This window comes from Vicugna pacos, chromosome 9 (assembly GCF_048564905.1).
Source record: "Vicugna pacos chromosome 9, VicPac4, whole genome shotgun sequence".
Lineage (NCBI taxonomy): Eukaryota > Metazoa > Chordata > Mammalia > Artiodactyla > Camelidae > Vicugna > Vicugna pacos.
Genome location: NC_132995.1, coordinates 33,020,244 through 33,034,288, shown reverse-complemented (window position 1 = coordinate 33,034,288; position 14,045 = coordinate 33,020,244). Strand labels below are relative to the sequence as shown.

The following is a 14,045-nucleotide window of genomic DNA, read 5'->3' as shown; positions in this document are numbered from 1 at the left end:
TAAAAATAAACAAGTGTATTTTCAGATGTTATTCTCAGGCATCTGCTTTCACTGCCTGCCAATAACATTTTAGAAGGGCCACAGGCATGTGCGTGCTACAGTCAGAGTTGGAGAGGTGCTTAACAAACAAGTCCAGTGGCGTGACAATGATGTCTACTCCTCCTCTTTTTACTTAATGAAACTTTTTACTTAATGAAATGCGCTGAGTCACACTTCTAAGTATGTTGACTTGGATGCCAAACATTTTTTTCCTTATTTTTTTTAGAAAAGACGGATTGACAACAACATAAAACTCTGATGATGAAGAGTATTACACTCTGACTTTAAAAGAACATTGTGTCCTGTTTTATTTGGAAAATGCTGACTGAAAGTGGTGGCTATATTTTTGAGGGTTAATGATTAATAAATGTATTTTGTGAGCTCCTTGTTGCTATAGAATATTAGTTTTGGGGGAAATGGAACACAAAGCATTTTCCATTCTTCTAATTTACTGACACAATCCCACTGGAGTACTGTATAAGACGTCATAAAGTTCAGCTCTTATATTGTGTAATTTTAACAAAGGAAAAGAAGCTTCACATCTCTCCCTAGGGAGTCCTCCCAGCAGGTATGACTGAGAAGGAAGAACAAGATTTTATAGGACTGTTTGAAGCAAAGTAAGATAAAGTGGCCATTGAAAAGCAGAGGCTCAGAGTTCTCTGAGAACATTATTTTATTGAGCCCTGTGTACCAGGCCCTGCTGAGTGCTTTTGCATTTTTTTCTGTATGGGGAAATCATTAGGTCTATTTATTTATTATTCTTTTTTTTTTTCAATGGAGATGCTGAGGATTGAACCCAGGACATGCTAGGCATGCGCTCTACTCTTTGAGCTATACCCTTCCCTGGCTTTTGCATATTTTTATCTTCTCATTTACTTTTTACAGCAGCCTTGCAAAATAAAAGATTATTTTCCCTACTTTGTCAATGAGAAAAGAGAGAAGCTAATCATTGACCCATGGTCATGTAGCTAACAAATGGAAAATCTAGTGGTAGATAGAACCGTGGTTCATCTGCATTTGAAACCTGTGTTCTATAAAACTCTCCCTGTGTTAAGGTTGCTGAAAAGGTCCAGACACCTGGCTTTTTGTTTTACTCAAGCTAATGAGTAGCCTTTGGCCCCTCAGTTCTTTCATGAGGATTTTTTTGTGAGTACAGCACCAGGTTGTAGTAGTTACCAGTACACAGGGAACTGATCTCTTTCTGTTGTCCCAAGGGAGACCCTGTTCCAACATCATTCTGGAAGCAAGTCATGTATTTCTTATAACTTAAAGCCCAGCAATCCATATTCCCGTCTTCCCCAGCTGGTTCTTAAATGTTAGATTGATCCCAAGTTGCTCACTTTAAAGATTTGCAGGAGTTCTTCCTCAACATCATGTGACAGTTAAAAGCTTGAAAGTTTCAGTTCTCGATTGTGTGCTTTTTAGGGATTTAAAAACCACAATTCACTGACTAAGGAATCCTATTTGTCTGATAACACTTTGCATCTTTTTATGGCAACTTGCAGTCAAGTCAGAATAACAAAGACTGGGCATTCCACATGGAAGGAACCAGATAAAAGGCATGATAGGGTGAAAAGGCAAACATTTTTCATAGAACAAGGAGGGATCAATTCACTTTAGGAATACAAATGGAGCCAGATTATGGAGCACTTGAATCCAGAAGACTGAGGAGTTTTAATTTTGTTTTAGAAAATAAAACCCTTAGTAACTCTTTTAGGAAATGAGCAACAAAATCAAACTACTGTAGTATTTAAGGATGATTGGCTAACCTCGGCGTGTTTTGTAGGCTGAGGAGCCTATCATTTGAAGTGAACATTTTTAAAAAAGGAAGACTGTGGGCCTGGCTCAGACTTAGTCCCAGAGTATCCTGTGATGGCAGAATTGTCACTGAGTTTGCCACCCCTGCAGAAGACAGAAGTGCTCAGCAGAAGACCGATCCCTGCTGGACCCTTCTCCCACAGCTTCTGTCTTCATGTCATTTGGTAGAGCTGTCTTAAGTCGGAGACCTGGTGGCATTAATGTTTAAGAAAGAAAGGGGGACCCAAGTAGAGTGCTATCTCCTGACCTGATTGCACCGTGAGGACATTCTACACTTGTCCGAGTATCAAGTGAAAGAGAAAGCTGACCCATGGGAGGAAATTTCCATAGATCAAAAGCATGGGTTTTACAGTCATAGGGACTTGGATTCAAATCCTAGCTCTTACCTTATCCTGACAACATTTACCATTGTATGACGTGGGCAAAGTCAACAGCCTCGGTTCCTGACTGTAAAATGGGAATAATATCTAGTTTAAGGTTGTTCTAAGGTTCAGTTGAGGTAATGTATGTAAAATGTTTTAAACAGTCTGGCTAAATATTAATTGTTAAAGAAAAACATGGTAGATACTATTGATCACTGCAGGTTTGATGGAATTGAATTTTAATATTTTGGTAAGTGGGAAAATACCATTATTCAATTTGCTACATTTAAATATGTTTTCTCTTTTTAAAGGAGCACTTTAAAGTGCCAATTTATTTGGCTCCCTTGCTGAGTCATACTTCCGCCTAATTAATTCCTGAGTGTTTTATATCATGTTCAAGCTGAGTTGTCTTATATCAAAGAGGAAATAATCTTTGTGACTTCAGCCTCCTTACTTGACTCCAAGTCAAAATTCTCAATGAGGAAGGCATCTGCCATATTTGGGAATGTCGGGATTATGAAACCTTGGGATAACTGGTTTATTTATTCAGACTCTGGTATCTACAGTAAGATTGTTTGATGTGGTCACCATTCCCTGGTAGGAAGTCAGAATTCTAGGTTGCAATTCTAATCATATCTGGTTTACTCCATGAATTAAATTGCACTTTTGTCTCAGCCCAGTCTTGCCTCTCCTTTGACCCACAGTGTTTAGGTCTGCAGCCTTGCAGGAATGGCAGATTTTGGGATCTCAGCTGGCCAGTTTGTAGCAGTGGTCTGGGATAAGTCATCCTCAGTGGAGGCTCTGAAGGATCTGGTGGATAAGCTTCAAGAGTTGACTGGCAATGAGGGCCGAGTGTCTGTGGAAAACATCAACCAACTGGTGCAGTGTAAGTACCTCCCTGGGTCGTCTTCCAGGGCAGGCAGTTTTGATGGGAGTGCTGTGCTTCTGTCTTTCTTTCATAGTGGGCTTTTGTTTTGGGTGGCATACGATAGTAGTGGCCGGTCACTCTGTTATTTTTCAGTTGAGATTCAGTGGACTCGGGAGTGTCATTGATGATTTGTATAAGTAAGTTCTTATTTCTTACTAGATAGTCCACATTTTTACAAAAGCTTGCTCTGTGTTCAGCTTCCTTTTTGACTTCTTCCCCTGAGCATATAAAAGGATACAAAATGAGTAAAACTGAAGGAGAGCAGGGCAGCAGGGTCCTTGCCCCTCTTGCTGGTGGTGGTGGTATAGCAGCATTTGCTGAACAGGTAGGTGCTTATTCTATAGGGCCAGGCATGTGGTCTTTGTAGGGGCTTGAGAGGGATTAGGAGATTGCTTCTGGGGCCCAGATGATTGCTGATTCGAGTCTTCCTTCTTTTCAGCTGCCCACAAAGAATCTAGCTTTGACATTATTTTGTCGGGTGTAATTCCTGGAAGCACCACTCTGCACAATGCTGAGATTTTGGCTGAGATGGCCCGGATCCTTCGGCCTGGTGGCTGTCTATTTTTGAAAGAGCCAGTAGAGACAGCTACAGGTAAGGAAATCTTCACTTGAAAGACTAGAGTTTAACAGGGTTGAATCTTTAGGTGTATTTATTGCATCTCTCTGAACAGGAAGTATCACTTGGAGATTAATATTCTATACTGAATCTTATCCTTAGGGATAAATTATTATAAAACTCTGAACCAACACATCTGAAGAAATTGTGATCTTTGACCCATTAGGTAGTGAAATAGAAGGAAACTGCCCTCCTGAAAATGGCTGGCTCCTTTAACAGGTGAATGGTTAAACTGTGGGTATGTCCATACCGTGGAAAACTATGCTGCAGGAAAAAAGGAACAAATCATTGACATATGCAACAACTTGGATCAATCTCAAGGGAATCATGCTGAGTGAAAGAAATCTAATCTCAAAAATTTATATGCTCTATGATTCCATCCATCTAACGTTCTTGAAATGATAGAGTTATAGTGATGGAGAAGGTTGGTCGTCGGGGGTTAGGAATGGGAGGGATGGGGTGCATGAGGCTGTTAAGGGGGTAGTAGGGGGGTTCCTTGTGATGATGAATGGGAGGGATGGGGTGCATGAGGCTGTTAAGGGGGTAGTAGGGGGGTTCCTTGTGAACACACATGCACAAAAAAGTGTATGTAAAACTGGTGAGATCTGGATAAGCTCTGAGGACTGTCAATGACAGTCTTGAATTTCCTGGTCTTCATATTGTACAATAGTTGTGTGAGATATTACCATGGGGAGACAAGGTGAAGGGTCCTCGAGACCTCCCTGAAATTTTTTTTTTAACTTCCTGTGCATCTATAGTTATTTCCAACTGAAAAGTTAGAAAATAGTGACTGAAAGTCTGAGAGTAATGGGGTAATTATTGATTCACAGGAAACTAAAGGTAAAATCAAGAAATAAAAACCTTTTTTGCTCAGTGGTGAAGCTGTCAGAATCATTCAGTTCTAAAAGTTAAGCATTTTTTATTAGACTTTCCTTCAAAATGTGATGCCTTATTTCATCAAAGAGAATAGAAATGAAAGTATCTTGAAATGTATCAAGGTGTTCATGTGGAAATACAAGCTCATGATGTGCATAGCAGATACAGTCTTCTATGCTGGGATGTAAACCTTGGGTGACCAAACAGTGTCTGTCAGAACCATAGAGAGAATACTTGCATGCTGTACGGTTTCCAAGCCTCTTTCTCAGTCATTATCCAACAACCTCTGCAAGGTTAGGTATTTCCAAGGAGCAGAGAGTGAGAAGAAATAATAAATGGAGTTATTATAGAACAATTTAGGAGCATCCATTAGAGCACTTTGAACCACCGAAAGGGGTTGTCCAATTACAGTGTTACCTGTAAAGCATATACACATGGAGCAGAATAGCTTATTATTGTTTTAATGCCTGCTGACCCAAATAGGATAGATCTTTTGTTGTTTTCCTTGACTTGACCTCTATAGCTTTTCACTGGGGTTTTTTCCTCTTGGCAGTTAACAGTAGCAAAGTGAAGACGGCACCTAAGCTCTGTTCAACCCTGACTCTCTCTGGTCTTGTGGAAGTAAAAGAGGTATGTTTGTAGATGGCTTTCTTTGCTGGGAATTTAAACCCTGGGTGACTAAACGCAGTATCTCTCTGTCAGATGATCCAGGGAGAATCAAGGGGAAATAACAGCCCTGAGGTGAGGGGATCAGTGCGGCTTAGATTAGGAAACAGGTTGGGAATTGCTTCGCATGTGAGATATGTGATGCCTCAAAGGACGAGACCTCTGAAACTGATCTTCAGAGAGACTCAGCTTGGGCCCGCGTGGGTTGGGGCCTTGGTACTAGCGGAGACCGCTGAGGCGGGGTGAGAGCGACGTGTCTCTTAATGGACACCAAGCTTAGGCCCAAGTGAAGGGCACCCACCTGGACCTTCCTCAGACTTTTGGTGGGAGGCTGGAGTAGGTTGGAGGCGGAAGTCCATTTCTGAAAGTTCAATACAAATATTAACATTAAAAAGAGGTATTTATGGTTCTGCGTTGTTCCCTGACGTTGGAATTTTCTTGTGTGCTGGGGGGCGGCGGGGGTTGTTGTACCAGGAGAGCTGTTATACCGCTGATTGGCCGCATGACCTCGGGCCTTAAGTTTCTTTATGCCTGCCCTTATTCTTCTTTTTAGTTAAAGGCCTTCCATTGTTTATTCTAAAATATGGGACGTTCACAAAAGCTCAATTAAGTCTAAAGAAAATAAAATGTAAAGTGACATTCCAGGCCTTGCTTACGCTTCCCTTCTCCACCAGTACATTTTATGGTGTGGCTATTCAGACTTCTTGTGTATTCACAAGTGTGCACTGTGTGTGTGTGTGTGTGTGTACACATTTTTCCCTGTAAATAAGGTCATAGGTATACGTTGTTCAGTCCCTAGCTTTTTTCCCCACCTTTAGATATCCTCGACGTTTATCCACCCCACTTTCTTATTAACGATGGAACAACACTCAGTGTGATAGATGGACTATGATTTATTTAACCATTTCATAATTGTTGGCATAGAGGTGGCACCGCCACCTTTTTTCCTCCCTTTACTGTCTGCTGCTTCTTCCTAAGAACCATGAAAAGCATTGCCCTCCCCCCGTGGTTCTTTTTCTCTACTTTTTGTTGTGGGAATGCTTCCCTGCTACAGGTTTTGATCCTATTCAACAGCCTATTCAACATGTCTGATTCATCTTCATAATAATCCCTGCAACCCCCACAGTGACTAGCACAGTGCCTTGTACCTAATAGACAGATGTTTGATAATACTTTGAAACTTTCCAAGGGGTAGGCTCAATGTAAACATGTGGACAAAAGTTACACTCTGGGGTCCTCATCAGTGAGAAACTGAATATAAGACCTGCAGTGATGCCTGGAAAGGGGACATAGTACAACATCATTTTGTAGAAGGAGTGTGGCCTCATTCTTTGATGTCTTGAATTCCAGCTGCAGCGTGAGTCCTTGAGCCCTGAGGAGATTCAGTCTGTCCAGGAACACCTGGGTTACCACAGTAACAGCCTGCTGTCTGTGCAGATCACAGGCAAAAAGCCCAACTTTGAAGTGGGTTCTTCTAGTCAACTTAAGCTTTCTGTTGCCAAGAAGTCTTCAGGTAAGGCTGTCCTGGGGGCATTGCTGTGTCCCAGTGGTCCTGGAAGGCCAAGTTAGAAATTGAGCCAAAGATCTGAGGGAGGTGGTGATATCTTTAGAGGACCAGTCCCTTCCTTAATTTCTCTCATTTCCAAGTGGAAGAATGCTTATGTACTGTCATCCCGGGCATATTTGGATCCCAAACTGAAATGACACATAGATATTACTTGGTTCGGCCCCTTCTGCACCAGAGGACACTGAGGCCTCCAGATTCTAGAGGCCTGAGTCCCTTAGCTTCATCAGCTAATGAAGTCTTCCCAGGCCCCAGAATTATGAAGTTTACCCTCAAAAGACCTCACGGTGGCTGCACAGCAGATAAGAGTGCCCTGTTCCTCTTCCCTGTGCCACTGAAGTCAGCTTTTCTTTCTTTGAGAATCTTAAGACGCTTATAAAATAAATCTTCTGTGCAGAAAATTGCACCCTGCCCTTTACCACCACTCTCGCCCTTCCTACTGCTGTTTTTTAATGCCTGAGATGAGAAAAATTGTCCCAGCTCTGTGAGGTGTGCAGAAATTTACTGGTATATTTACACTGCTCTGTTTTGACTGTCCAGCCCAAATCTTTTTTTTTTTTTTTTGAAAGAGTACAACTTTATTTTATTTATCTATTTTTGGTGGGGGTGGTTATTAGATTTATTTATTTATCATTATATTTTAATGGAGGTACTGGGGATTGAACCCAGGACCTCACGCATGCTAAGCATGCCTCTACCACTTGAGCTATACCCTCCCCCCAGCCCAAATCTCTAAGAAATCCTCTGGCATCCTGATCTTTGATTCATAGTCCAGAACAGGTAGGAGCAGCTTAGATGCGCAGTTTGCCCTGGGGGAAGGTCTGAGCATCTAGTTGTGACAGTGACCACCAGGGGGCGCACTCCCCCCAAGACCCATCCGAGGACCAGCCCACACTGAACCTGTGGTCTCAGCTCTTTCAGGCTCTTCCCTGCCTTCCTCTGGCCCGGACAGAGAATCAGGAGGTGTGAGGTTTAATTTGTTGTTACACTGTCACCATCAGCTCTACAAGGTTTACATGAGGCCAAAGCTTTGCTTTTGATGATGCTTTTTGGCACACTTTCTTATTTAATCTTAAAATCTCCTGCAATAGATAATAGGGAATACTACTTGCCTCATGTTGTAGGGATGGAAACTAAGATAAGGAGGAGAAAGCAAAGATAAGGAGTGGGAGTGAAAAGCGTTAGACAGCGTCTGTATTTGTGGCTGTGTAACTGGCCTAAGTATCTAAACCTGTTACCTCATTTATAAAATTAGGACAACAAATAATTACCTCATAAGGTTGTTGGCAGGACTAAACTAGATAATGTTTGTAAAATGCTTAACATAGAGTCTGGCACAGAGCAAGTGCTTAACAAACGATAGCTTTTGTTACCATAAGGTGGTGGGTCCCGGTCGTGCCTCTGTAAGTGGTAGAACTAGGCCTTGCACCCAAGCCTTCTGACTCCCAGCCCAGTGTGTTCCCTGCACAGAGTCTTAGTAGAAGGCACTTACGTGTGCTGGGAGCTTGTTTCCGGCTGCTTTTATGGAACTCGTTGTCTTTTACTGGTTTGACTCAGGGAAGCCTGCTGTGGACCCTGCAGCTGTCAAGCTCTGGACCCTCTCGGCCAATGACATGGAGGATGAGAGCGTGGTGAGTGGCTACTGTGGTCGTAGTTCAGAGTGGCCCCTCTGGGCCTGGAGGTCTGAAGATATTTATAGCCCAGCATTGTGGTTGTGCTTGTCACTGGCATTTTTGATTGAGAAGGAAACTCCATATTAGTGGCATTTTAAATTTCTTTTTCAGCATCTTTCCCCAACAGATTTTCTTGTTCTCACTTCATGTGATATATTAGACTCTTGGGTGTGTGAGAATCGGAAAAGAGTTTGTCAGCTAAAATATATTTTGGCTCCTTTGTCTGGACAAGTCACTGAACACTCACTGTCTTAAAAGTTATACTTTTCCATCTTAGATTAGTACTGTCTATAATAAAGTTCATTTCTGCAACTCTTGAAGGGATAGTGGTAAGCAAAATAGGTGATGGTTTGTGCCCATGCAGAGCTTACAGATAATTGTCCACACATTTATCAAAGAATTACACAAATGTATGTATTATTATTTGCCTTTTTCTCTGGAACTATGTAGAAAATATTTTATTCCCTTATCTCATACAGCAGCCCTTCATATATTCAAATAAATATAACACTTGTCTCTTTGTGCTTCCTCCTCCCTCCCACCCCTACTCTACACACCTGTTCTCTGCACATCGTAAGTGAGTTCCCAGTCCCCTCACAACCCAGTACACCTTCTGTGCACATAGTTCCTTCCCCATGCGGCCAGCTGGGACAGGTGGCTGACCCCAGGTCTTTTGGGGATGCCTTCTTCACATAGATGGGTAGACTGCTGTGGCTTGTGACCGCTTAAGTTGTTCATCAGCAGAAACCATGACCGTGTCACTAACGGCTTCAAATGCTGTCCAGGATCTCATTGACTCAGACGAACTGCTGGATCCCGAAGATTTGAAGAAGCCGGACCCAGCGTCCTTGCGGGCTGCTTCCTGTGGGGAAGGGAAAAAGCGGAAGGCCTGCAAGAACTGGTAAGCACTGGGCTGAGCAGAGGCTGCCACGCTGCTTCCAGTGGCTTCTGATTCTCAAGGAATCGCAAACTTTAAAATTACTGAAACATGTTTTATTGTAAAGTGTATAGACGAGTATGCTAAACCAGTACATTTTAAAGAACAGTAAAATGATCACCCGTTTACTGATCACACAGGTTAAAAATCGGAAACATCACTAGTACCTTGGAAGTCACCTGTGCTCGCTCCCTCTCCCCACAGGAGGTCATCATTCTCCTAAGTTTGTGCTCATCTTTCCTGGATTTTTTTTTTATAGTTTACCATCTATGTGTGAGTCTCCAAACAATTTGTTATTGAGTTGTGAAGCCCAAACCTGACTAAGCCAGGAAAGGTCAACACTCCATATCTGTAAATGCTCACCAGGGACTTTGGTCTGGGCTTCTTTGGGAATCTACAAGAGCCCCTCGCAGGGAAGTCAGCAGGGAGTCAGGGGTGAGTTCTGGGAAACCAAGAGCACCACGGCTAGAACCCCTGTGACGCAGTGACTGGCCGGGCAGCAGAAGTGTGGTCGGAGGGAGTGGAGTGCCGGCTGTGTCCTGCTCTAAGCTCAGTTTCAGGACCAGCTCCAAGCTGAGTACTTCTGTTGCATGAAATGTGTCCTCAAGTGACCATCAGGGCGTGGAAGGGAAAGTTGAATGTCATTAGCACACAGTGGAGATAACCCAAGGTCATTATCTGGATGAGCTCTTAGAATGATGGCAGTCACAGCCAGTGGCAGGCTTCAACCGTCTGGGTCAAGTGTCTCTTGTGCCCCTGCCCCGGGGCACACACGGGGCTGTGTGAAGCAGAGCTGATGTCTTGGGACCCCGTTCACTGTCCTAAGGAGTCCCTTCTCTCTGTCTGATGCTAGCCTTTCTGTTTCTTGTTCCCATTGCTGCTTTTTTCTTGGTTTTCTCTTTTGTTTTGGTGGAGGAATTCTCCAGTCATTTTTTAAGCAAGGCTACCTGAGAGGTCCAAATTTTGTTTTTTGTCTTTTTAGACTGTGTGTGTCCAAAAATGCCTTTTTTCTATTCTCATAAGTCATTGGTAATTGGGGTACAGAAATCTAGGTTGAGAATAATTTTCCAGACAGTTCTGTCATCTTTTTTCCAGTGATTGTGATGAGATACCCAAGGCCATTCTGTTTTTTGATCCTTTCTGTAAGACCTCTTTTTCCATTTTTGAAAGTTTGTAGAACCTGTTCTATCCTGGTATCATTTTGTAATAACATATCTTGTGTAGGGATCTTTTCCATCCTTTGCACCAGCTACTCAATGCATCTTTTCTTTCTAGAAACATGTGTCTGTAGTCCTGGGAGATAATCTTTAATTTTGTATTGATTTTTGTCTTCTCTCTTTTCCCTTTCTTTAACCTGGTTCTCAGCTGTTGGATCTCTGATTGGTCCTGTAATTTTCTTTTCTTTCACATTTTCCTTTTACCTTACTTTCTAGGAAATTTTCAGCAAATTTATCCTCCAAAACCTCTGTTGATTATTTCTACTATCATGTTTTTAATTTTTAAGATTTCTTTTTTGGTTTTGGCCTTTTTAAAATATAGCATCCTGTTTTTATTTTGTGGGCATGATTTTTTTCCTCTTAAGAACAGTGATACTTCTTTCCATTTTCCCCCTCTGCATAGGGCCTGTTTCTTCCAACTTGCTTTTTTCTTTAAGTTTAGTCTCTGACTTACCTGTTAGAGCTTTCTTAAGATGCCTGGTAACCCTTGGTTGTCTTCATGATGAGGAATGGATGACAGAAGGCTCACTGGGGTCTCTGAGCTTACAGGAGGGCTTTGTTGACTGCACTTCAGTGAAAGGATCCTGGGGGGGCCTTTTGGGGGAGCACCCCAAAGTCATTATCTTTGGGTCTGCCCTTTGGTTGCTCAGAGAAGCGTCTTGCTAGGGCTGCTACTTCTGGTGCCGTGTGGGGTTTCAGGCTGTGACGTGGGTGGACACTCAGTGTTCCTCACTGCTGGCGTGGGGCTTCGCGTCCTCAGTTTGTCCTGTCACCGCTCCCTCCTCCATCTGCTTTACAGGCTCCGACACTGTACTGCTATTGTCTCTTCACCTGTAGTCCCTGCTTCTGTGGTTTGTCTTTACTGAAATTTTGATGGCATTTTGAGAGAAGTGAAATTAGATGTATGCATGCATTCCGTCTGTCCTCTTAACCAAGAAACCTTGGTGTTAGAATTGTTACAGTTTTATAAGTGGATGGAAAGGGTGTTAAAAGTTAACTGGTGGTGTGCAGCCTTGTTTAATCATCAGAATTTTTTTTTAGCTTTGCATTTATTTTTAATTTTTAATTTTTAAAATTTTTTTTAAAAATCAAGATTGTTATTTATTTAAACTTTTTTATTGAGTTATAGTCATTTTACAATGTGTCAAATTCCAGTGTAGAGCACAATTTTTCAGTTATACATGAACATACATATATTCATTGTCACTTTTTTTTTTCGCTGTGAGCTACAGTATTTTTTTTTTTAATGTGGAAGTTTCAGCGTTGACAAATCAGGAGACTTCAAGTAAACATCCAAAACATTTTTTCTGTTTCTAACATTGGAAAATATGGGGCCACTAGGTCTGCTTTTCCCCACAGCATGAATCAGCTGAGGCTGAGTAGTGCCTGCCCTTTGTGGACAGGGCACCTGCCCTCTGGTTCCTCCATTCCCAACACTCTCCCATCTCCCTGAACAGCCTCACATGTTCATCTTACCTACCTGGCCTGGCAGGCATTTGGGTTATGACACCCGTATAAAGAGGGAAGTCGTGTAGCACATTTTGGCGCTGTCAAGGATTTGGAGTTTCTGGGTGGTGCAAATCTCACTCATCAGCCTCTGACTTTCCCCCAGCACTTGTGGCCTCGCAGAAGAACTGGAAAAAGAGAAGTCAAGAGACCAGATGAGCTCCCAACCCAAGTCTGCTTGTGGAAACGTAAGTGTCTGGATGAGTACTTGGTATCCACGAAAGCCCAGTGGTGCTGGGCATCGTCCTGGCTAAACTCAGGCCAGCTCCAGCTCTAGGGAACATACCGCCCACAGAGCTTAGTGAAAGGTGAGCAGTGAGCATGCGTCTGTAGGTGCTGCGGGGAGCGGCGGGGAGGAGGGGTTGCCCGCGAGTGGGCCGCGTGCTCACGCGGTGGCGGTGGCGGCACTTGTCATTTCTTAGTTTTGGCCCCTTTCTTTCTGCTTCCTGCCGGGCCCACTGCTTCTCAGCCATTTGGCTGACTGTGGCTGTGACTTGAACTGCTGAGAACGTAGAAATGGGGCCTCCTGAGGAACTTCTCTCTCTTAGACCCCTGTTTCTCATGAAACCAGAGGTCTTAGAAACTCTTAGTATTTGGATCTCAGCTGGGCCTTCAGATGCATCTGGGCGTTTTCCTCAGGCTGCGGTGGCCATGTTATGAAACTTGGGCTCCCTTTCTCCTGGCCTGTATCTCTGACCTTCCGCTTCCCTGTACAGTGGTCTCTTCTCTCTCCCACCAGTGCTACCTGGGCGATGCTTTCCGCTGTGCCAGCTGCCCCTACCTTGGGATGCCAGCCTTCAGACCTGGGGAGAAGGTGCTTCTGAGCAACAGCGGCCTCCATGACGCCTAGGAGGGGCCGGCCTGGGACCCGTGCCCTCGGCCGCTCCTGCCCCTGAACCCTACCACTGTGGTTCCCCCATCTCCTCTGGATTTCCTCACTCTGTCTGACGTCCGTCTGTGGGGAGGGTGCTCAGTACAGAGTGGGGCCGGCTGGGGCGCAGTGGTGTGCAGTGCTGCTTACAGATCAAGACCACGGGGTCCTGGGGCCCCATTACCTGGAGCAGGGACCCTCTTCACCCAGTGTTAGCAGACAGAGCACGTCCAAAGAGGTCCCTCTCCTGCTGTCAAAATACTGACCGTACACTCTCCAAGCCCGGTGCCCTTAAGTATTAACTCTGTGACCGAGAGGGACTCGCCCCCATTTGAGCTCCGCAGTAGTGCCACGGCTTACCTTCCAGAGTTGATAGTTTATTCACCCTGCCGTTCTGGTGACCTGAGGCAATTGTCTTGTGACCTCTCAGCGCACCAAGGGAATCACTCACTGGTTGCTGTGATGATATCCGGTGTCCCTCTGCCCCCTCCCTCCTGCCCCCTCCCCATTTTACTGTGTTGTATGTGTCCTGTTGTCCTTTCTGTTCATCTCCAGGTATTAAACTTGTGTACTTAACTCATATTCATTGTGAAGAAGGGATATGTCTGTGTGTGTGTGTGTGCGCGCGCACGCGTGCATGTGTGTGTTGTCTGACACAGCCATCCAAGCTCACCTGGGACAACAAAACTCTTTTTTGGAGAGACTTCGTGTCATACCAAATGGGGCCAGTCCTGCACTTACAGATCAGGGCCTCACTCTGTCTGCTTTAGAATAGTCCAAGTTTCTGAGCATTCAGAGAGAAGCAGGACAAATTTGAACCAACAATGTATCTCTGAGCAGGAGACCCTTCGTTGTCCTTGCTACCCACCCACACAGATTTGGAATTGACCTTGCCAAATAGTGAGTGAGATGGTGTGGCTTTAAGAGACCTGGGTTTTTCTGTTTTAACAATAAAGAAAAGTGTTCATTGGT

At 43.9% G+C, this 14,045-nt stretch overlaps 1 protein-coding gene across 2 annotated transcripts in view; it reads left to right on the top strand.

The window, feature by feature from the left end:
* Positions 1–14,045, top strand: part of CIAPIN1 (cytokine induced apoptosis inhibitor 1) — a 15,622-nt gene extending 1,577 nt beyond the window's left edge. For both annotated transcript variants that reach the window (XM_015248128.3, XM_072967429.1), the window contains exons 2-9: positions 2,924–3,105; positions 3,587–3,739; positions 5,193–5,269; positions 6,656–6,818; positions 8,427–8,500; positions 9,328–9,443; positions 12,309–12,390; positions 12,942–14,045. In XM_015248128.3, the coding sequence (XP_015103614.1) occupies positions 2,949–3,105; positions 3,587–3,739; positions 5,193–5,269; positions 6,656–6,818; positions 8,427–8,500; positions 9,328–9,443; positions 12,309–12,390; positions 12,942–13,052 (933 nt within the window). In that variant the 5' untranslated portion in view covers positions 2,924–2,948 and the 3' untranslated portion in view covers positions 13,053–14,045. The remainder of the gene's footprint in view (positions 1–2,923; positions 3,106–3,586; positions 3,740–5,192; positions 5,270–6,655; positions 6,819–8,426; positions 8,501–9,327; positions 9,444–12,308; positions 12,391–12,941) is intronic.